Below are 22,827 nucleotides of genomic sequence, written 5' to 3' on the forward strand. Positions count from 1 at the left end.
GGAGCGGGGTTGTTGGTGTTACTGGAGTCGTTTGGAGGTTTTATCTGTGTACTGTTGCCAAGGGAGCCTTTTCCCTGTGTGTGCCTTGAAGTTGGTGAATCCCAAAAGCATGGATGTGCTGCCCCTGGCAGGCTGCAGCACGTGTCCTGTAGATCCTTTGCCTCCCCAGAATGCTGAATTTATTATGCATTTCATGCACAGCATGTAAGTGCACGTTTCCATATGGTAAATCCATGCTCCCCACTGCATCTGAAGGTCAAAACATCTGGAAGCAGATGTGTACCACTGGGGCAGCTCCTGCAATCTGCTGCTGCCATCTTTCCTAGGTGTTTTGTGGAAGTAGGCAGGGACCCTTGTAGGCATGAATTCTGGGGGATGGCGCCTGCCTGTACCTACCTCCTTTCCGAAAGGGCCACCTGCTCTTTCCCTCCTGTCACCACAAGTGCCTTTGAGGTGTTAATGGTCTGTACTTGGACAGGTGGCAGGGAGGGGCAAGAACAGGAGATCTTGGGCAAGGTGATCAAATGCGGGTCATTTCCTTGAGATTGCTCTTGGGTTATGTATAAAAAGAGGGTTTGCTGTGACCTGGGGCCTGTTGGTTAGAAATCCTTGTTTTTGATGGGAGTCCTCTCTCTATGCATATTTATGCAAAATAATTCCATTTCTGGCAAGGCTTCCATGTTGCACCATTTGCTACACTGCTGCCCGTGGTTTGATTCCTTTTTTTGCTTGTATTCAATCTTTTTTCCTGGTATTTGGGTTACTGCTGTTTTGTCTTGGTTTAGTTGATACTCGTCTCTCTTTTGGGTCCGAGGTGTGTCATTTTTATTTATTCATCTAGTGCTTTCAGTTTTTATAGCTCTTTTCTGTTACATCAAAAGTCAACAGTTTGATTAACTTCCAACTGCTGTAGCATATGTAGTCTGGCTTCATTATCTCCTGTTGCCTTAAACTGTAATCGCTGACAAAATTAGGCAGCCAGCATGCCAAGTGCGCGTGAGGGGCTGAGTCTGTGGGTGTTGTTTTGGGGCACTGATTTTCAGGGCTTAGCGAATGCAGTTTGTGTGGCTCTGTGCTGATGCTGGCAGGTCAGGTGCCTGTGTGTGACCTGTCACCCACAGCCCCCCAGTCAGTGGAGCTCTCTTGGGCTAAACACAAGCACTGTGCAGCTGCTCTCCACTCTACCTGTTCAGAGCAAGGAGTTACACTGGCAGCTCCCTGAGCGCTGACTCTGTGTGTGTGTCACACGTGGTGCTGAGTGCCAAGGCGCTGAGGAGCTTGTGCATGCCAGCTTTGATCAAATGAGCCCTACCCACAAATTCAGATTTTGCTCATAGCTTTGTCAGTTCCCTGGGAGGTCAAGACAGTCTTTGCTTGCTAGCCCTCTGAGAACCTTTGCTCTGATTTTTCTGCTTTTCTTATCTACTGCTGCCACTGAAGACTCTGCATTGCCTCAAGTCTGGTCCCTAAGTCTGGAGATGAGCCACTTGTCTTTATTTTTCGATAAATTGCACAATGGTTCTGGGTTGAAAGTGCAAGTGCCACACTGGTAGGACAGAGTGGGCCCCCAGTGCCCAAGGACACAGCGTGTCCCACACAATTCTTTTTGTACAAGAGACAAAAAATAGAAGGAGCTGCACTGATGCTGCAGTTTGAGATAGTGCTGCAAAAATCATTTAAACAATTGTAAAAAAGAAGCAGAAGCAAAAGTTAAAGGTATTACTTCACATTTCTTCCCTCGGCTCCCCCTTTTTTAAGTCCAGGTGGGTTCATTGGCAGTCCATGAGAAGCTGCAGTGGTATGGCTGAAGGGGCAGTTTGTTGTAACAACAAACTGGAGTGAGACTGAACGTGGGAAGGAATTTCTTGGGCCAGCCCTACTTCCATGGGGAGTGTTTTCTGTGAAACCCGGCTGTGGATAATGAACAGATGCTGGGAAACTAGTTATTAACACTCAGGAAAAGCAGCTGAGGTTTCCTGGGCTGAAAGAAGAATATAGTAGACTTCAGAAGCTGTCAAGAGATGTGTGACAAGAGTGGGCAAGGATAAAGATACAGAATTATTTCTGGGCAAGCCACATGGCACAGAGTAGGATTATTTTGCCTGGAAAGAGGTGGCCAGATGGAAGAATGGAAAATGCAAACAGGGGCTTGGCGGTTGTTTTTTCTTGTTTCATAAGAATTGGGCTACATCAAATGGATCTAAGAATTGGCAAGTTTAAAACACAATTGTTCTTTTATTTTGCTGTGAATAATTAACCCTTGCACACTGCTGCAAGATGATGCAGATATAAAGCTGGTTGAGACAGACACATCCATGAGAGAAGAAATTTGCTGGGGTCTTCTGGTCTGGGACAGTAACCCAGAAATATCAGTGTATTCTTCCCCTTTTCTTATGCTTTTCCCTACACGTATAAGCCCTGTTGGGCAGATGAATCTGTCATCTGATCCAGCACAGCTGCTATTTTCTTTACTGTAAAAAGTAGCTCTGGCACTTGCATGTTGTCCTGATATCTACAGTAACAGAGTTGTTCAAACAAATCTTGTAAATTGGTAGTACACTAACAGCCTGGTCATTAAGCTCTGTCAATATTTGGTGTAGTAAATACTTTTTACATTTGGCTACATTTGGTTTATGTGCCCTAGAGAATTTTGCTGATTGATTGAAATGATTGATACTTCCAGGAAGAGGTCTGAATCCGGGATGAAATAACAGTGAGATAACTGGTGATAATAACATTCTAGATAACTGGTTTTGTGCTTCTGCTTCATGATTCCTCAACTTGTGTGAAGCTTACACTTGCTTTCTAATTTCTTCTAAGTAGCAGATGGACCCCTTTTTAAGATTGCTTCTCCTATGGGGGCTGTGTGTGTGTGTGTGTGTGTGTTTTGGGAGGCAAAACCTGTGAAAACTGAGTTTCCTGGCAAATTGGATGTTTAGAGATTCATGCTGGTTGTTGGATAACATGGTGGAACTGCTAGTCTGCTCCTGGCTCAAGGGTGAGTGTAGTGATGTGTGTTAAACATGGAGTGCTTTGCTCAGTTCGGAGCTCTGGGTGTCTCTGCTACATGCACAACTGGTTTGCTGCATCCTTTTCCTCACACACCTGCCAAGGCCCCGCTGGTAGTCTTGGGAGTTTGCGCTTGGATAAACTGGAAACTGCAGAGGGATTTTCCAAGATCCCTCCTTACAGCCACTAATTAAGGAAATTGCAGATTTTTCTGAGATCAAATTGTTTGAATATTATTGTCTTTCCTATTGATTCCTTTTCAGTATGGTAGGAGCCAGTTGTGTGGGCATGGTGGGGTGTTTGTATGTCTGTGTGGTTTTTTAAATTCAATTTTATAGAATTTTATTGTAGACTCTAACTGTTCATAATAAATTAATCTATTTGCAAAGTGTGCTCTGATAACATAATCAAGCTTTTCCTGATGAATGTTGTTGCATGTGCTGAACAGAAAAGTTTGTCTTTTCCCTTATAAAATAAGTAAAGCATGATATTTGATTACATTAAATATAAACAATTTCTTACCTACAGTGTTTATGTAGCTGAGGAGCTTGGAATATCAGAGATGATAAAAAATATCTGCTGGTTAACTGTAGTTCTGAGGGCAGTTAAAAACTGAGTTTCCTATCCTGTGGTCCAGGTAGCTTACAAGGACCATAAGTCCAACTTCTGTGTATTATTTTATTTACTGTGTATTCCTCATTACATTTGGTTTTCCCGAACTGTTTACAGAATTCCAGATTGACTGATGAGCTACTTTGGCCTTTGTAAATGCTGAGATATTCACTATGCAATATAAAATCAGTATTTATCCCAAAGTATTTCTACTCATCAGCTTTCTGGGAATAGATGTTGGTCATTCTGAATGGAGTAACCGTGTTTGTTTTTTTCAACACAATTTTAAAACTGAAAAAATGCTCAAAGTAGTTTTGAGGAATTACAGTAATTTCAACTTGAACTTGTGTTTATACAATATAATACCAGAAAATGGTGCATATAGTTCTGCTCTCTAACAATATTTGTTCTGTCTCCACCTTGAGAGAAGGTGCATAGATTTCTGAATTTGTACACATGTATAATAATGCAAAATAAATGCTCAATTATAAAATTATATTCTGAAAAGAATAAGTTATTTGCCTTTAATAAAACACTTTTAGAGAGTCTCTGATAAGTATTCTTTTTTTCTTGACAGTCTGTGGTGGACGACTGGATTGAATCATATAAACAAGACAGGGACATAGCACTTCTGGATTTAATCAACTTCTTTATCCAGTGTTCAGGATGTCGAGGTACAGAACATGGGAAACACGTTGTATAGAATAAATCTGACCTACAACCTGTGTTAATGCAAATGCTGATAAAGATGGGGGAGACACTTGGATTGGTACTCCTTATGTGCATGGTTTGTATAGAAATATTGTCTGCATTCCACAATGACTTGATTTAAAGCTCGTTTGTGAAGGGCTGCCCTTTCTCTTTCTCACTTTCCTGTCATCATGCTAAAGTGTACAAATCCTCACAGAGACTCTACTCAGCAGCAGCAGGAGACAAAAGATCTGGTACTCCAGGTAGGCTTATCTTTATTTCCCCTTTCTGTTTCTTCCCAATTTTTTAATTGCAAAAATTAGTAAGTAACTATACCTCAACTTGGATATTTTCTTTCTTTCTTTTTAGGAAAACGATTTTTTTTTAACTGAAGAGGAAGGAGTCAGCTTCAGTTCAATTAGCAAGAAAGATTTCCTGTGGATGAAGCACCAGTGTTATTTGTTTCTCTGTGATACTGTCACGTCAGCAGCGAGTGCCCTGCCTTTTATACCCTGCTTTAGCAGTCTCCATTACCAGGCGTGCAGCAGTCAGCCATTCTAGCATTCTGTTGCCACACTGTGCCTTCTAATGAATTTTTTGTGTGTTGTCTTTTTTCAGTTAACTCAGCCTTGAAAAGAGACAGAGTTCCACTCTCTCTGTAGTGCCCAGAACCAAACTGTTTACTGTTTTCTGATGCTTCCTAGAATTTACTTTGAACAGAGTTGAAAACAACCCACAATTCAGAAATTCTTTTCGTTTTGTATCTGATATGGGAACACACTGTTAGGCATCAAATGGTCTGGGTAGAAGTCCCTTTCCTTTCTTCTTAAGCATAAGGTGATGTCTTGAGTAGTTAAAAGCATCTGAGAGAAGAAGTAGGAACCATCAGCAGCTTCAGCAACCCTTTTTTATAGCTGAAGGAAATAAACTTATTTTGTGGGTGACAAGAAAGACTGAAGCTCTGGGAGCATTCTGTGAAAGGGCTGAAGGTTAGGGCTTAGGTTGCCAGCCTGTGTCAATGTCTGCACTGTTCACATGGAACCCCTGAAACATTTTTCAGTTGTGTTTGGCAGCTTATGTGAAAGTAGTTGTATTCTGTGTGCTTTTTCTTTTTTTTTTTTTTTTTTTTTGAACTCTCTTCTGAAGGTGTATGTGAAAAAAAAAGCAACCCCACAAGCTTATTTGTAAGAATTTGGGCAGCATTAAACCGAAGGCATCCTTGGCCAAATGTTTATATTCTTGTTGATGCAAGCTTTTGGTGAAGGCATGTCATAAATATCTTCATTCCCCTGCTGCTCTCTAATTTATTCCCCCTTTCTTTCTCCTCATTAGAAAAAGCAGCACTCTGATAAGATTCCTATTTTTTAAACCCCTTGCTGGTGAGTGATGCAGGCTGAATGCCCACTGTCAGCCATATGCTGCTGGAGCAAGTGCTTCCCAGAAAAGCTTTCTGTTACTGGCTGGGAGTACCTGATGGCATTGGCTTACTTGGCTTTTCTTTGAATGGTGACTTTCCATTTTCAGTGCTCTGCTCTGTATCCCAGGGCTGTCTCTGCTGGGCTTCTTCCAGTGCCTTCTGGGCCCAAACAGCGATGGTAGGAGAAAAGAAGCAAAAATTACTTATCCCCTAAGTCTACAGTGTGTTTGGGAGGTTTATTTCTGTGTTGGAGTTTTTGCAGTGGCTATCGTAACAGCTGTAGAACAGGGTTAAAATTCTGGCAAACAGTGCAGTTCTTTCCAGTTTCCAGTAATATGCTTGTTTTCTAGAATAAATAAGAGCTTATCAGAAGAGAGTAGATTTTATTGGTAGTCCACTTAGGGTAAAGTGCATACCAAGCTTTCCTGAATGGAAATGAGGAATAGGGCGTTGTTTTGTATCTTGTGAGGAAGACCAAGATTCTTTTTCGTGGGAAGATTGTATATTATGACATCTTTATTTCCCTTTAGAGACTTGCTTGACATTCTTGCTTATTTCTATTTCTGATAAATAACAACCCTTTGTGAATCTCAACAACTGATTTATCTTCCTTGATTTTCTTCTTTTCAGTTTGCTTCACTTACATTGTCTTGGATTCTCCAGCCTCCTTTCCCAAAGTTGGATCTAAATGCTGACTGATAATATATCTAAGTTTGTGATCGTTAACTGAAGGGAGGAGGACAACTAACTTGGGATGAAGTTTCTCAGGAAATTGTGCTGCTAGATTTATAAATCCACCGTTTCAGTAGTGCTTAGAATCACTTGATATCTAAATATATGTAAAGTACATTTAGCTTGATGTGTCTTTCAGAAGTTTTGAGCAGGTGGAAGAGTGTGTGCATTTACTGGCTTTAATTAGAAATCGAGGCACCAAACTGTTTCATTTAGCAACACTCTTGACCCTGAAAAAATACCATTCTGTTTAGAGAAACATTGATTTTTATGTGTTTATTCCATTCTCTTGGGCAGCACAGATGCTTGAATGAACCTCTTGGCATCTTCCAGCTTTGCTTGTAGCTGCTGCTGAAATGAGAAGTGATCTCTTGTAAATATGAGTGAGCAGGTGTAAGTTGTTAATACTAACAATTGTGAAATTAGTGGCTTTTGCAGGTGAACATAAAAGATCTGTGCAATTTCAAATTCAATAAATATGCACCAAATATTCAAGCATGTCTGTCCTTTGTCAGCTCTTCTGAGTATCTATTTAATGTATGTCCATTGAAAACCTAGGAGATTAATTTTAGGGTGACTCTAGTAATCTTTCTGTGCTTTTAGGGTGCTATTTGGTGTAAATGAGAAGCTTATTGAACCATCAAAACATCTCAGTTCCATAAGCAGATCTGCATGGGAGTTGGTCACTTGTCATGTCATTTTTCCTCTAGTTTGCCTGCTCAATCTGTACATATGTTGCCTTTGCTGATTTGGATTACAAAGAAGTGAAACGGTTATGTAAAAATTTTTCTTTATCGTGCTTGACTTTTTCATTTGAGAATACAAAAAGGTCCCTGCTGTTCACAGCTTGTCTGTGTAGTCTCTTCCATTGTGGTCTGTTGAATATCTATGGCAGAAAAAGGGTTAACAAGGACTGATACATTCACCAGTTCACTTTTTGTTTCTGCCCCTTCTAAAATGTGTTGCTGCTTCTAGATGGAGGATCTTGTATAAGATAGTACCTTAGAAAGATGAAAAGGTAAGTGTTGAAATATTGCTTCCTTGTGGAAAAACAGCAAAAATGTTGTTTGCAGTCCTTGAAAAGAAAACAGGTATGTCTGTTGGTAGGAGGTGTGTATTTTCCATGGGATTTACAACCTGTAAAGCAGGTGATGTTGTATTTACTTTCTTATTTCTAGATCAGGAGCGAAATTTGAGTTTTCATAATTAGGTAACAGGGAACTTTTTGACATTAGCTTGTTGTAATGATAAAGCCCTTTTTTCAATTAAGTGCCACTGGACTAGGGCAGTCCACACGACTGAAATTTCCACCTCCACTGTTGTACTTTGGTCTGCAGCATTGTGGATTCAGGCACCCTCCTCCCTTGCAGAAGTGTTGCAGATCAGCGTTCAGAGTTTTCTGGGGGATTTTGTGAGCTCTTTTCCATTGCTTTCTTCTTTATAAGAACGTATTTTTGCTTTTCCCCCTTTTTTCTCTTCTTCTTTTGAATGTTTATGTAAGGCACAGCATTGAGTGCCAAGCTCTCGGAGCTGCTTGCAAGGAAACTGAAATGTCTAATCAGCAATATGTACGCGAGGTCCCAGAAGGATGATAACTGTGTCAGTGTGATGCTGCATCAGGGCTAATTAGCTCTGCCTCTCAGACTGAGTAATTAGCTCAGGTATCCTGCTCTGCTGCTATGACAACCAGGCTGTTTCCATTTCTGGAGCTCCCTGGATTTAGAGCTGACTTGGGTATCTGCATGGCTGGCAGCTCGTGCCTTCTGTTATTGATAGAAAACAAACAGAAAGCTCCTCAAGCACTCTGACCTTTCTACATTTTAAAGGCAGAGAGCCATGCTTGTGGAATAAATATTTTTTTTTCCTAACCAGAAGTAATTAGTGGTTGAAACAGCCTCTTGAGCTGTGAAGGAAAACCAGCCACTGAGTCCATGGCAGAAAAGAAGCTTTCTTTTGCAGGGGAAAAGGGTCTCACGTAATTGAAGAGGAAACTATTTGACTGCTTTCAAGTGTACAGTGAAATTATTCCCATTCCTTCTCTCCCATCCATCTCCTTCCCTCTCTTTTATTTTCTGCTGGGTAAGCCAGAAATCTCTACACTTTTAAGCAGATTTTCAGAAGTGGTCAATGAGCAAGTATTCCAGCTGTCACCTGTCGGCCCGGATTGCTGGTGCTGCTTAAGGCTGGGTTTCTCTCAGTTGTGAATAAGCAGAGATCTGTCTATGACTCTTTCCCCAGGGCTTAAAGCCAGAAAGTGGAACTTTTCCTGTGAATCAAACACTTGGGGTTCCACACTCTCTTCCCACTTCATCCTTGAGTGCCTGGTTGTTCCTCACCTCTTCTAGATCCTCTGTCAAATTCTGCTTGAATGGCGCAAACTGAGCCAATAAGTGCACGAGTTCTGAGTTAGCTTGCTCATTTTGGTTTTTATTAATGTTCTATGAGCCTTATTAAGGGCAAACTAATAGATATCTGCTTTGCCAAAGGAAATCAAAGGCTAAAATCAGGAAGAAGCAGCATAGAGTGGCCATTATATGGTCTGGCAAAAGCAGTGAACACGCAAGTGCTTGCTTTGCTGTTGGAAAGAATTCCAGAAAGCAAATTAGCCAGGAAATAGTGTTATTTAGTCTGATTAATAATATTTTAATAGGGGATGTAACATGGTAATTAGAGAAATGGTCTAAAAAAATTAGTTGTCCCTGGTTTTATTTTGTGATTGATGGAATCGTTGTTCTGTACAGGTGGATGTTATGGACCACAAAGAAGACTTCGGTAAATCTAATTCCCTGCATAGGGGCTTTTTGCAAGGAACTGCAGAGAGTGAGAAATGTTGCTGACTTTGGCATGTGTTAAAAAGCTTTACCTCTTCAGTCATTCAGTTATTATTAAGAAGTCGGTATCATAAATATTTTGTATTGCAGCCCAGTTAGAAAATACTGCAATTCACTGCATTGGAGTTTGTATTTTTATTAAGTGTATAAAGTCTGCTTTCTCACAGTTTCTTCAACAAAATCCCTTTTCAGTGTGTGAATATAGGGGAGAGTGTTGCAAAGTAAGAACTAATATACATTTTGAAAAACTGTTATTTACTTGTGTAGGATTTAAGTCATAGCAATGTCAAGAATTTCTGAACTATTTTGTGTGCGCAGTATAAAGAAATAAATGCACCCCAATCACTATAAAGCAGTTAAAAACATGCCGTTAACCGCATTCAAAAAAGGGAAGATAAGACTGTAGGATGGAAATGGCTTAATCTTAATTTCATGTGTGGTGTAGATAAACAAGAGCTGAACTTTGTACTTCTTGTTTCAGAGCCTTGAGGTAATTTTTCACAGTGTGTTTATTTGAAGTGAAAGCTTACAAAATTCAAACTGAAAATAAGATGCAAATGGCTTGAGTGGAAGGGAAATCAGATTACCAGGTAAATCAGGGCATACATTAAATGTTTCATTAGTTCTTTAAATGAATATAGATAGGGTTAAAAGTTCATATCAGACACTTGACAATTAATATGGTTACATCAAAATCAATTTTTTGTGAGGAAGTACAAATAGTTAATATCTGTTGACACAGTGGAAATTAAAGCTTTGGTTTTGTTGAGTGTATAGTTTTAAATCAAAAAGGTTTTTACTATTTCTTCCCGTTTGCTGCTGAATGTATTAGTACTTGTCATCTCATGTACTCTTTCTTCCTTTCTATTTCTTTTTCCTCTTCTTTAGCAAAGATTTTTTGTCTATAAGGAAAGTGGTTACAATTTCTTTTAAAATTCTTTTAAACTGGGCATGTTACTGTCTTCTAGGGTTGAGAAGCATTGAAAATTTTTTTTAAAAAATCCCATCTGAAAGTGTTAAAAAGTGTTGAAGTAGTGCAATACATTTTATAGCCACTTGTGAACTAATGGCATCCCTTTCCCAAAAGATGTATCCCGCTACTTTCAGAAATGAGCGGGAAAAAGCCATAGGAATTTACTTCCAGTGCAGGAGACATGAAGGAAGGGCACAGTGGTTTGTGGTTTGAAAATCTGAATGAAATACCTGCTATGCTGAGTTCTGACTGCAGTCCAAGGTTTCCCTCTATGAACTGGTAACAGAAGCAGCAGTAATTTAAAGCAAACAGATTTTTCTTTATTACTTGCTACCTGAATATATCAGACTATTCACATTGCATGTGCAGCAGCAGACCAAAAAGGAGCTGGCTTAAAATCAGCTATTAACTAATTTATGGGTATGAATTAACACAAAATTTCAAATAATTTAAAATTATTGAATTAACTGACAGAACTCGTGGTACTAGAATATTTTAGAATGAATCTATAATGTAAGGAAAGACAAATCAGCTTTGAAATGAATTCTGCGCTGCTAGTTCTGTATAACAAGTTAAAATCTCTGCTGAAAATGAAAGCACTCCTTGTAAGCCTGGAACAAAGTCTGTGTTCTGCCCCTGTGCACTACTAAACACAGACCCTGTAAAATTATTTTTGGCACTGCTCATTGGAGAAAAATTGTGCAAGGAGTTGAAATACTATTGTCTGTTTTCCACTGTATTAATTTAACTACATCCATATTGATCTGGAAAATAGTGCTACTCACGTGCACAGAGGTAAAACTTGAGGAGTCTCTCACTTAGACTGTGCTTTAAATGCTACAGCTTTTCAAGAGAAGAGCAGTAAATATCTCTTGTTGTTAATAATTCCGAATAGTTGCTGCCTCACTAACCAGATCTGTGCCATTTCCTCTTTATTTATGTTCTTTATCTGTATTATACAAATTTATTACAGGAGGAACACCCTCTGTACTAAGCAGAGGAGTGAAAGCCTTAGTCTGATTTATTTTTGGCAGTATTATTCTCAGACTTGTGAACAAATTATGTCAGTGTATGAGTTTGCTAGCTGTGTGTGAGATACATTGCTGGATTTACTGTAGATGACAGGTGCTTCCTGAGAAGACAAGAACTGATTATAAAAAAGCAACCCAATACCACTAGATCTTAGATCTTTTCTGACTGGATTACAAATTGGAAAAGTAGTCATGTCTCTGGCCTTTCCAAAGATGCAAATTCTGCTGAAGGATTAGTCAGACTTTTTGCAGAACAAAGGTAGGAATTAAATTGCAAAAATTATATTTCTCTCTGCAAACACTGTAATTACAGTTCTCTCTCCTTTGCATTAATGAAGCCATGGACTTATTTGATTAAGTGCAGGGCTGATACACTGCAGTAATTATTTCTGGAGAGAAGGAGATGGGGATGAAGAGAAAGGGTTTGTATCCTAATGAAAACGTGGTATTCTCTGGCACAAAGAAAGTGGTTAAGGCAAATCCAATATTCTGTTAATCTGCAGGCATTCAGTAGTAGCTGAGTAGGAAAAAAAACCCAAAACCTTGAGTTTCAAAGAAGAGACATCTAAATTGGAAGAAGTGGACTCTGAAGCAGATTCAGTTGTGCTCACATTCCACCACTGCCTACTTCTTTCCTTATTTATATCAGTCTGATCAGATTGCCTCAGTTGTCTCTAACCTGGACCATGACCAGCTGAGCCTGACAAATGTTCATGTCCTTTTAGCTGGAAGTTACAGCATTTTCTGGCACTGCCAGAGTCAAAGTCATTGCAGGGCAGAAAGGTAAATAGCCTTTACCTTGTCTTTTCCTTATTTGCATGGAGCTGGAAGTGTGGTGAAATGTTTTTGGGTGTCTGGAAGGGTAGGAAGGGCTGTTGTACAAATGTGCTCCTGGAACCTGCAGGAGCAGCTGGGAGTTCTGTGGGCAGCAGCCGCTGTCCCCTGGTTTAAGGACTGATGAGCCCAGCAGGGCTGAGCCCAGTCCTGGGGTGACTGTCACCAGCTCAGACACAGTGCAGAGTTTTGCATCTCTTTTTGGTAATGTCAGTAGCTTAAATTTCAGCTTTGAACTATTGATGTTGGCCCTCTACCTGTAGCATTGGCCCTGGCTGTGAAGGGAAGAAGCTTAAAGCACCTTGGGCTAATGAGAGTCCTTTCCCTCAGGAGTAGTCACTGGCCTTTAATAGGCACCATCCCTTGAGAGAATTGGCTTCTACCAAGTCATTATATCATTTTTTGGACAACCTTTAATGTAGTTTGTCAGATTTACCACAATCTCTACTCTTTATTTTGTTTATTTCATCATTGCAGTAAATATTCTGGGTAACTTAAAAGTTCTTGTGACTCAGGAAAAAGGGTCTAGAAATACTGCCAGCAGCTTATGAGAGTGAAAACTAACGGTGTATATATTTAGTCACATAGATACAGATGCAGTGAAATTTCAAATTGTGGTGACATAAATAATGACAGTTTTATGTGCTGTTGGTTCAAACCTTCTTTGCCCCCCACTTTGATTTTCAGTTTATGTTCTTCAGGTCACTTTAATTAGCCATTCAAGGTGACTTCTTTTTCATTGATGAAGAGGAGGCGGATGTATTTCAAGAAAACAACATCTTTTAAGGTTAACAAAGTATTGCTGTTATTCCTGTGTTCTCACAGCCTGCCTCGTAAGCTGCTACCTTTTTCCTTATGGTGGAGAAGAGTGAAAAGTGCAAAATTTAAAACATCGGTTAAGTCTACTTCCACAGATGTCCATAAAACTAGAAGTCCTTTCTCACAATTAGAGCTGGACTTAACAGGAGTTTTTCTTTCCAAAGTTTTGAATGAAAGGAAATAGAGCATCTCAACAACTAGAGCATGTGTTTCCCGTGTCAGTCCTGCTGTAGGCAGTGGCTGTGTGTACCACATTGAGTTTTTAGGGAGCTCCTTTGGTTCCAAGGATAGTGCTCACATGACATGTTTGAAGGGATGTCAACCAAAGTCCTCAAAATACTCCTTTCAGATTCGTTTGACAACCAAAAAAGGCATGGAATCCCATGCCATCATGACTGCAACTGGAAACTGGACTCTGATCTTGGGACCTATCTCACTTTTGGAGTCTGAAACTGAATGGCAACAGTCAAGTTGCTCAGTGACCTTTCTACTCTTAACTCCGTGTATTGTAACAAGAATTTTGTATTTTACGTGTCTTAGTTTTACTTACTGTTTAGAACCAGCTGCAGATTCTCACTTCTTGTTCCCCATCATTAGGACACATAGTGGATATCATTAAAATTCTGTCTCTGGAGCCTTTGAAAACAATTTACATCCAATCTGCAGTGAGGGGTTATTCTAAAGTTGTTGCCTAACAAAACAAAAATCTGAAGTCATTTTTGCAGTTCATAGAACTGTAAAATGGGTTGGATGGGAGGGGACCTTAAAGCTCATCTTATGCCATCCCTGCCATGAGCAGGGACACCTTCCACTATCCCAGGTTGCTCCAAGTCCCATCCAACCTGGCCTTTAGCACTTCCAGGGATGGGGCAGCCACAGCTTCTCTGGGCAACTGTGCCAGGATCTCGCCACCCTCACAGGGAGGAATTCCTTCCCAATATCCCATCTAACCCTGCCCTCTGGCAGTGGGAAGCCATTCCCTGTGTCCTGTCTCTCCATCCCTTGTCCGAAGTCCCTCTCCAGCTGTCCTGGAGCCCCTTCAGGCACTGGAAGGGGATCTGAGGTCTCCCTGGATCCTTTCCTTCTCCAGGCGAACACCAACAGCTCTCCCAGCCTGGCTCCAGAGCAGAGGGGCTCCAGCCCTTGGAGCATTTCTGTGGCCTCCTCTGGACTTGCCTCAGCAGCTCCATGCCAGTCTTGTATTGGGAGCCCCAGGGCTGGTGGCAGCTCTGCAGTGGTGGTCTCACCTGAGCAGAGGAGGAGAATCCCCTCCCTTGCCCTGCTGCCCGTGATGTGGGATGAGCCCAGGATGGGGGCTCTGTGGGCTGTGAGCACACACTGATGGGTCACAGTCAGTTTTGCATCCACCAGTTCAAATTAGAGACACGTACACGGGCATATTTGTGTTTAAAGAGAGAAGAAAATACATTCAACTCTTAACGCCTGTCTAGACATCATCATTTTGTCGTGGCATGGCACCATCAAGGCAATCTCAGCAGACCACATTCTTTTCAGGTTCAGAGGAAAGGAATCAATTTGTTTTCATATCTTGTTTTATAATTTGGTGAATTGGATAAGGAGCCAGTGCTGGAGTATCTTTTTGCTCAGAATAGTGAGAGGGTTGAGTTAGAGTTGGCAGCACTTTGATATCTAATTTTCCAACCATTGCAACAGGGTGAATTGTCTTTTCAACCGATCACCACGGAACTTGCCTCCAGAAGATGTAAACCTTTCCATTAAAATAGGGAAGAAAATATATGTTAGTCATTTCCTGGTACCACTTGTGAGTATTTCAATAGCAGATTGAATCTTAAGTCCTGATACACAAAGGAAGGAGATTCAACTGCCATGAATTTTTTTATCTGACTTACAAAGGATTTAATTTTATTGATAATGGTGCAAAAAGCCAGGCTGAGTTACACTTTGTTCTTAAGATTTTTTAATTAATGTAATTTTTTTCTTTTTTTTTTTTTTTTTTCCCCTGAAACGCCAGGCTTGTGGGGCTGGAACCAAATAGTGAAGGTTTGTTGTTGATGCAGAGGTGCAGAAATTTGCCTTACTGGTGTCATATGCTTATTCTGAAAGAATAAGAAGAATTTTTAGTAAGAACAAAGAAACAGCTTATTCTGATGTTTCACTCTTGGATGTATGTGTTGTCAACTTCTAACTAAACCCATGAATTAGAGTTTCATTTTTGATGTTTGCATTTGGAGTTGCTTACCCTTCTGTCAAACAGATACTTCTTTTTTTTTCGCCTTTTTGTGGTGTGTGAGTACATGAGCTGTAAAGATTTTTGAATATTTTCTCCGTCCTGTGTTCAACTCTGCTTGTAGTACTGACAGGAGAAAGTGGCAAACAGGAAAGGTTCCAGCCCAGATCCAGAAATAGAAGCATTTGCAAACCATTTTGTCTAATAGCAGTGATGGATATTCTCACTCTCAAGTTTTAATATTCAGCCCTTTTTTTTCCCTCTGGTTTCCATGGTAGCCTGTAACAGCAGGGTTATTCTTCAATTAAGTGCTGTGTGTAAAAATCACCTTATAGAGCTCTGAGCTGGCTACTTCCTTGGGAAGAACATACTGCTTTTCAGGAAGGAGAGCAGTCCTCAGCCCAGGAAGTGCTCCCTTCTGCCTGTGCTGAGCAAAGCTGGCAGTTCCTTCTGGCTGGAAACAGGGAGAGACATCATACTGTGATGAAAAATGCATTTATCCCTTAAGGAGTTGGAGACTTTGATCTCATGCAAACAGTTTAAGGTGGCAGGGATTGTGAAATGGGCAGTCCTTCCTGCATTTCTTTCTTACTCTTGTCAGCCTGTAATAACAGCAACCAAGTATTAAATGTCACAGAATCCCAGGATGGTTTGGGTTGGAAGGGACCTTACAGCTCCTATTATTCCACCCCATGCCATGGGCAGGGACACCTTCCACTATCCCAGGTTGCTCTAAGCCCCATCCAACCTGGCCTTGGACACTTCCAGGGATAGGGCAGCCACAGCTGCTGTGGGCACCCTGTGCCAGGGCCTCACCACCCTCACAGGGAGGAATTCCTTCCCAATATCCCATCTAACCCTGCCCTCTGGCAGTGGGAAGCTATTCCTCACTGTCCTGTCTCTCCATCCCTTGTCCGAAGTCCCTCTCCAGCTGTCTTAGAGCCTCTTTATGCACTGGAATGTGCTACAAGACCTACAGGTCTTCCTGGAGACCTATAAAAATTAATTACATGTATGAAGTCTCACTTGTAGGGAAAATGCAAGGAGGAGAAGGGAAAACTGAACATATTTAACAGCAGAATGAGGGATGGAAAGGTAAACTTGTGCCTTTAAATGCAGCAAAGCATAAGGGGAAAGGAAAAAATTATGGATTCTGAAAACTGCAAGAAAGGAAAGTGTTCTTTTTGAGGACACATCTCTACAGAGGAGCTTAGGAAGCAGGAGAAAAGAGGCAGGCAGGCAGACAGGCATACATCCCAGTGGTTTTGCTTTGCTTCAACAGCCAAAATAGCAGTTTTCTTTTTTTACCTGATGAACACACTGGGGGACTGCTTTAAGCTACTGCAGAGTGATGGAGCCAGAATATACAACTGAACTGAGCCAGAAATTACAATGTAACTCCATTTTTGAATAGTCTGGTCAGCCAGGTGATCCGTTGTGTAACACCCCTTGGTGTTGTGAGCTTCAAGGGAAGTTTAATGGGGGAAGGACAAGGAAGCAATTAATAGGTAAGAGTCTATATTGACAGGAATGAGAATGTAGTTATGCCCAAAAAAATGGGTATTGTACAGAAAACTCAGCCTTCTGGTGAAACTTAAAAACGTGATTATGTTACAGGAAAGGCACCCTGATATTAAGGCTTCCAGACATCTTAAGTTTATTCTGGGGGAGAGGAAGCACTGAAAAGTCCTAAAAGGAAAATTTGCTGACAGTGCTGAAGGCTGGAGGAAAACATACTGTTTGTTACAAAATACTGAGAAAATTAAATGCCCTTCACAAGTTATAAAACACTCGATGATGGTTCTGCTAAAATATTTTGGTTTACAGTATTACTCTGTATTTCCCCATCTTAAAGATTCTTTCCACCAAGCTGTAAGACACAACCAGAGGAGTTACAGGGTTGGTTACCCTGGTCTGGTGTAAGGTGTTCCTGTCCATGGCCGGAGCTTGGAATGAGATGAGCTTTAGGGTCCCTTCAACCCAAACTTTTCTGTGAGTCAGCTGGCTGTTTTATTCTGTGTCTTGCATTTGTATATCTACCAGGAATTGTATGATAATATATGGTGTATTTACACAGCCATTTTTAATTTGTACAAAATACACCATTTCAACCAATTCTGGTAGTTAAATTTGTAAGGTAGAGGATCCAAAGCAATGTAAGAGGAGTTGTAACCAAGTATTTAAGGCATTTTTCTGATTAAGCATGCTTTACTTCCGGTGCTCCTCTGTGTTTTTCTTCTTTCCTTTTTCCTTAGCAGCACTTGATTAATTTTCCCCCTTGAGTCCACTATCTTTGTGTTAATTAATATACTCAGACTTTTCATTCCCTCTTGTATTTCATCTGCCATTTATTACTATTTGTCTTTCAGCACTCTTTTCAGGACCTGCTGCTTTATTACTTATGTAAAGTTTTGGGGTTTTAGTATTAATAAGTTTATACAGGTGAATCTTTTTTATATTTTGCTCTCAAATACTCCTTAGTGAAACTTAGACCCAGACTGTTGAGAAACACACTGTATGTTGAGCTTTCCTAGTTTTCTGCTCCTATTTCCACATTCCCATTTATATTTGTCCTGTCAACTCTGCTGTGATCTGCGTGTGTTCCAGCAGTTTATTTTTTCTCATTTTTGAGGTGACAGTTCCCTCTTGCATTGTATTTTTAGAAGCATATCCAGACTTTTATGGATTTTGGCTCTAATATATGCTCTCTCATTCTCTTACCCATGCCAAAACATGTTGAGCAACTATTCATTGTGTTGTTTTAACTTCACTTTTGATATGATGCTTCCTCTTATTTTTCTCTACTAGCCAAGTTCCAATCAAAAATTTAAAAATTAAAGTTTTCCTTAAAGGCATTTTATCAACAGGGTTTCTTCTAGTTATCTTTGTAAATCCCTTTTAAGTAAAGATCCTGTCTCTGCTCCAGAAACGGCCAGTGCAGGAAGAGTCATTGATATCAAAAGCTTTTAAGGCAGCACACAGAGAATCTGTGCCACTCCCAGGGGAGAGGTTTTTCAGATAACAATGTGCCATGTTTAAACCACTGCTGTTACTGGGTTCCTGTTCCTCCTCAAATTGCTTAAAGACTGAGCTCAGAGTACCTAGACTTCTTCAAGTTCATGGAATGGAAACTTGAAGTCCTTGATTTTTTCTGATAGATACGTATTTGCAATTAGGAAAAAGCAGGACTGGAGCATAATCCAGTCCTTTCTTACGTTCTCTGGCCTTTTCCTTCTTTGTCCTTCGTTCTTACGTGTAGGGTTTTACATGCTTTAAGAATGGTGTCACACTCAGAGTACCTGGAGTTACCATTGTTTATGTGCTGCTCTTTTGTACGTTCATCCATGAGACTGCCAAGGGGATACCTGGAAAATGGGGAATATGCAGTTAGGGACCATCTTGGAGATAGTTTAATTGTCCGGACTCCTTCAGGAACCTTGGGAATAAAAGCAAAAGCAGTCTGCAGCATCCTTATCGACCCTGTTGTAAGAATCCCCCCTTCGTGCACTTCTTCCTGGGTTCATTGGCTGCAGCAGAGCTGCACACGTCAGAGAGACAACGTCACCTCTGCAGATCCTTCTGGTGTCTGTGCTAATGAAGCCACACAGAACAGCAGACAGCCTTGGGAGGTTGGTGACTCACCAAAGCTGACACACACAGCGACTAAGTCAAGGTTACACACAGCATCTGAAGTCTAACACTTCTTAATTTCTGCTGTAATTTCTAAGCACAAAGGTAAAAGGTTTTTTGCATGTGATTTCTCAAATTCTTTGTGTTTCCCTACAGAAAAAAAAGCTCTGTACATGTGTTCAGATAGTCAGAAGGTTAAAAGGGACTTTGGAATGGGCTAACAGCTAAGAGAAAATGGGTTGTTTTCCCAGAAAAGCAGGAAGAAATAATTGTGTGAAAAAGGAGAATTCCTCTCATCTTGCATACTTTTAAATGAGGAGAAAGAAAGATAAAGGCATTGCTTTGTACCAGCTCAGCTAATTTTTTCATTGTCTTTTCACAGGTCATTGTCAGGAAATACTTTGGTCTTTAATATACTCTAAATAAATGATCTCATGAGAAGCAAAACTAATGAAGAGGGATTTCTAGTGTATCTGTGTTCATCTTTCCTGAATTATACAAGAGCAGGTGAATGTGCTCATGAAGTGCAGGGTGAGCTGTATGAGAGACAATATTCTGGATGCTGTGTAACTCCAACACAGATTGGGACACAACACTGCTGGGCAGGAGGTGTTTGTGCTGCAGGTGAAGCTGGTCTTGAAGCAGCAGCAGCAGCAGCATTCCCAGTATGTGTCCCTGTCTCTCTCCAGCTCAGTGAGAGGCTGAGATTAACAGAGATTGGGGTCATGGTTCACACTGCTCCCCAGTGACCTCATTGGCTTCTGTTCAACGACCTGCTTTTGTAAAATTCACTGGGACACTTCAAATCCAAGACCAGTCAGGTTTGGTTAAACAGAAAGGTTGGAATTTATTAAGCAGCACAGTTACAGACAGAAGTGCACCCAAGTCTCATTTCCTTCTTTCAGGTGAATAAAAACAGCATAGAAATGTTGTGGGTAGATGGTGGCTTTCACTTAGAGGGAAATCAAATGTTTTAGTTAGAAATTGTTTCCGTGATGTTTCTGTGTCTCCAGTCTCACTTTTTGAAGGACACCAGCTTTCCTCAAATTGACAGATGTTCACCTTTCTGCAGCAGCTCCACAGCGCTTACAAAGCCTCTGTTTTACTGTTGTTTAATGTGTCAGCTTTTCTTCCATCAGATATGGGAGGATATGGGAGGATACCAGTCAGCCCTGGCCTTGTGGCTCTCTGGATGGTGCTGTTGAACACTGAGAAGTAAGGTTTGGCTCTGGGAAACCTGGAGCTCAGCAGTCTCTTTGGTGTGCCATTGCTGATAAGGTTTAGCACTGTAGATACCAAATGCAGACACCCCTGTAGTCCTGATCCTTCCCTTCCACGTTCTGGAGCCGCAAACAGTGACAGGAAAAGGCAGAGGCCCTGAACTGAGGGTATTTCTTCAGAGCTGTGTCTGGGAAGCTCTCATGCAAGTAACAGCATCTTCCTGCAGGAAGATGAAGAAAGGGCAGTTCTCTCAAGGGACAATAGGCAGTGGAGCAAGGAGCAGGGTATGACAGTCCATCAGCACCTGCAAGGGACTCATGCATGGCTTGCTGAGCTCTGTCAGATCTTCAGCAGCTCCCAGGTGTGGCACAAGAGGTCTGGCCTCTTGTTTCCCCTCTTAGTTTTCTTACTAGATACTATGTTTTCTGGACTCTAGAGCCTGTCACATGAATTGAAAATCTCTAGATTTACTTCTCTTTTTGTATTTTTTAGGACTTGCCTTTCATCTTCTCTACTTTTCTGCTTCTGAGAAATACAGGTAGAAGTAAGAGTAACAGATGGCTGAGGAAAGGATCAAAACTCCATCAGGGAAAGCAGAAGGACTGAGGGAAAGAGGATAGACCATGGCTATCTAATCCTCCTGTGATTGTCTTTTGCCTCCTGACTTTCTGGAAAGTGGAGATGTACCATGTTTTATGCCATTTTGTTTTATGAGCTGGAGAGGTGTTGACACTGAGTAACAAGAGGCTTGTTTCTCTGATAAAGAAAATACCTTTTAGCAAAAACATGTGAAGGCGTGTTGCAATGCTGACAGTATGTGTGTGGGTTACTGCTGAGCTCTGGGAACCTGCAGTTGGGACAGGCACATCCATAGAAAGTGGAAGGAGGAGTGGACACTGAAGTAAATTACCTTGGTTTCTGTGAAAGTGAGCTTGAAGTTCTTTGAAGCATGAAATGTGGGTAAGTGTGATGTGCTTGAGAGAGCCTGGATTTCCAGGAGGCCTTCTGGGGAGTCGTCACTCTGCTGAGCAAGGAGAAACTGGGCAGCAGCATTGCTCAGTTTTAAAAAGGCCAAAGGAAGATCTTGCTGCTTCTTTCAGTTATTGAAGGACTAGAGAGAAGGGGACTGCAGACTCTTCACGCAGCTCAGTGGCAGGTAACAGACACATGTTGAAATGTGGGCAATTCTAGTTGGACAGAATGGAAAACATTTCTGCCATGAGGTGGTCAGGCACTGGAGGCAGAAGGGCTCCCTTTGTGTTCACTGTCCTAGGACATACTCAGACTCACCTGATCCAGCTGGGATCTCTGCTTTGGGAAGGGCTTGGACTAGTGACAGTCAGGAATCCTGCCATCTGAAATTATTCTACAATTCTAGATTTCTAAGAAAGGTAAGAAGCTGTGAATTTGTCCTTCTGTGGATAGCATTTGTAAAAATCATAGGAATAGAACAGGGATAAATAATCTGTGTTAAAATAGTAATTATATGCTTACTGCGTTTAAAATTGGTGGATTAAACATGTTAGCTATCCAAAAGAATGCGTAATAAAGAATCTATAGTATATGAAGTAATTATCTATTCCAGTGTGGTGGAACAGAAATCCATTATTTTTCCTTCGAGAAGCACTCAGTGTTTTAAAAACTGCTCTGGGGTTTATTGTAGAAGGTACAGTAGTGGTACAAAGCAATTGCTCTCCCTTGAAATAAGTTTATCAGGCCTGTGTTATATTGTCCCACACCTGAGTTCGTGTTATAACAGACACCTGGCACCAAGCTCACTCAGCAGGTTCTTGTGGCCAGTGGAAAACTCCCCCAGGAGCCCAGGGCTGGGGCTGTGCCCCAGGGACAGGGCACAGGTAGGGATGCCTATTGTTAGCAATGGCAATAGTGTTTTCTCTCCATTGGTGGCTACAGAAATGCTTCCACAGCAGGAATGTGCTCATGTTTGGGTTGTCAGGCTCTTGTCGTATCACCTGACCCCACTGGGAAGTGTCTGGCACTGCTGTCTCTGCCCCCTCAGACCAGGTGTTTATGCACACAGACTGGTTCCTCTGTGAGGAGGGAAGAACTTGTGCTCACACTGGGTCCCTTGTTTCAGAGGGAAGTTTTGTGGGGGGCCTGTTCACAGGGTCGGAGAGCTGGGGGAGAGCAGATGTGAAAACAGCCTGTGATAAAGGCACTCAGAAAGAGGAGATAGACCTTAGTGCAAATATTTACATTGTTGTATCTTACACTTTACTTGGAGCTCAGCCTCCACACTACCTATGTTTATATCGCTGGATTTGAGTCACTTCTGACAGCCGGCAGCCAAAGGCTGCTTCCACACATGTGCTGATAAGCTGTAGTTACTCACATTCTGCTTTTGGAGCCTGCTGTCATTGGGCATAATCTGAAAATACTACCTCTGTGCTTGGCAGTGCTCTGAGAGGCAAAGTTAAGAATTATAAATAAAGGGCAAATTTGTGTACATTTATTAGACACAAAAAATCTCTCTCAAACTTAGATTGCACCTGCACCTTGAACATTGAATGTAGTTATGACCATCCCACTTCCTAAAGATACACAAATTTAGAGAGAAAAACCCAAACAACGTGGAAAAGATTGGTAAATAGAAGAATAGCTTTTCATGCATTGCAAAAAGATCCTGGTTTATCAAATAAAATGATCAAGCAGTAGTTTTAGAAATAGAATGAGGTGCCTTCTGAAGGAGTGTAGGGCTAAACTGCAGGTTGCATTGATGCAGAGTTCTTTGGAGATAGAAAGTACAAATGAGTTAAGAGATGATGGATCCACCATCGGCTGTTAAATCCAATAGTCAC

At 41.1% G+C, this 22,827-nt stretch overlaps 1 protein-coding gene and 1 long non-coding RNA gene across 2 annotated transcripts in view; both read left to right on the top strand.

The window, feature by feature from the left end:
* Positions 1 to 22,827, top strand: part of STAG1 (STAG1 cohesin complex component) — a 165,319-nt gene that overhangs the window by 59,597 nt on the left and 82,895 nt on the right. The window contains exon 6 of the mRNA XM_066194137.1: positions 4,199 to 4,295. Within this exon, the coding sequence (XP_066050234.1) occupies positions 4,199 to 4,295 (97 nt within the window). The remainder of the gene's footprint in view (positions 1 to 4,198; positions 4,296 to 22,827) is intronic.
* LOC136295516 (uncharacterized) lies at positions 4,314 to 5,444 on the top strand. The gene is made up of 2 exons (XR_010722679.1): positions 4,314 to 4,574; positions 4,681 to 5,444. It is a non-coding gene; the product is annotated as an uncharacterized lncRNA (long non-coding RNA).

This window comes from Chamaea fasciata, unplaced genomic scaffold (genome assembly GCF_029207755.1).
Source record: "Chamaea fasciata isolate MVZ Bird 193981 ecotype frontalis unplaced genomic scaffold, bChaFas1.0.hap1 SCAF_11, whole genome shotgun sequence".
Classification (NCBI taxonomy): Eukaryota; Metazoa; Chordata; class Aves; order Passeriformes; family Sylviidae; genus Chamaea; species Chamaea fasciata.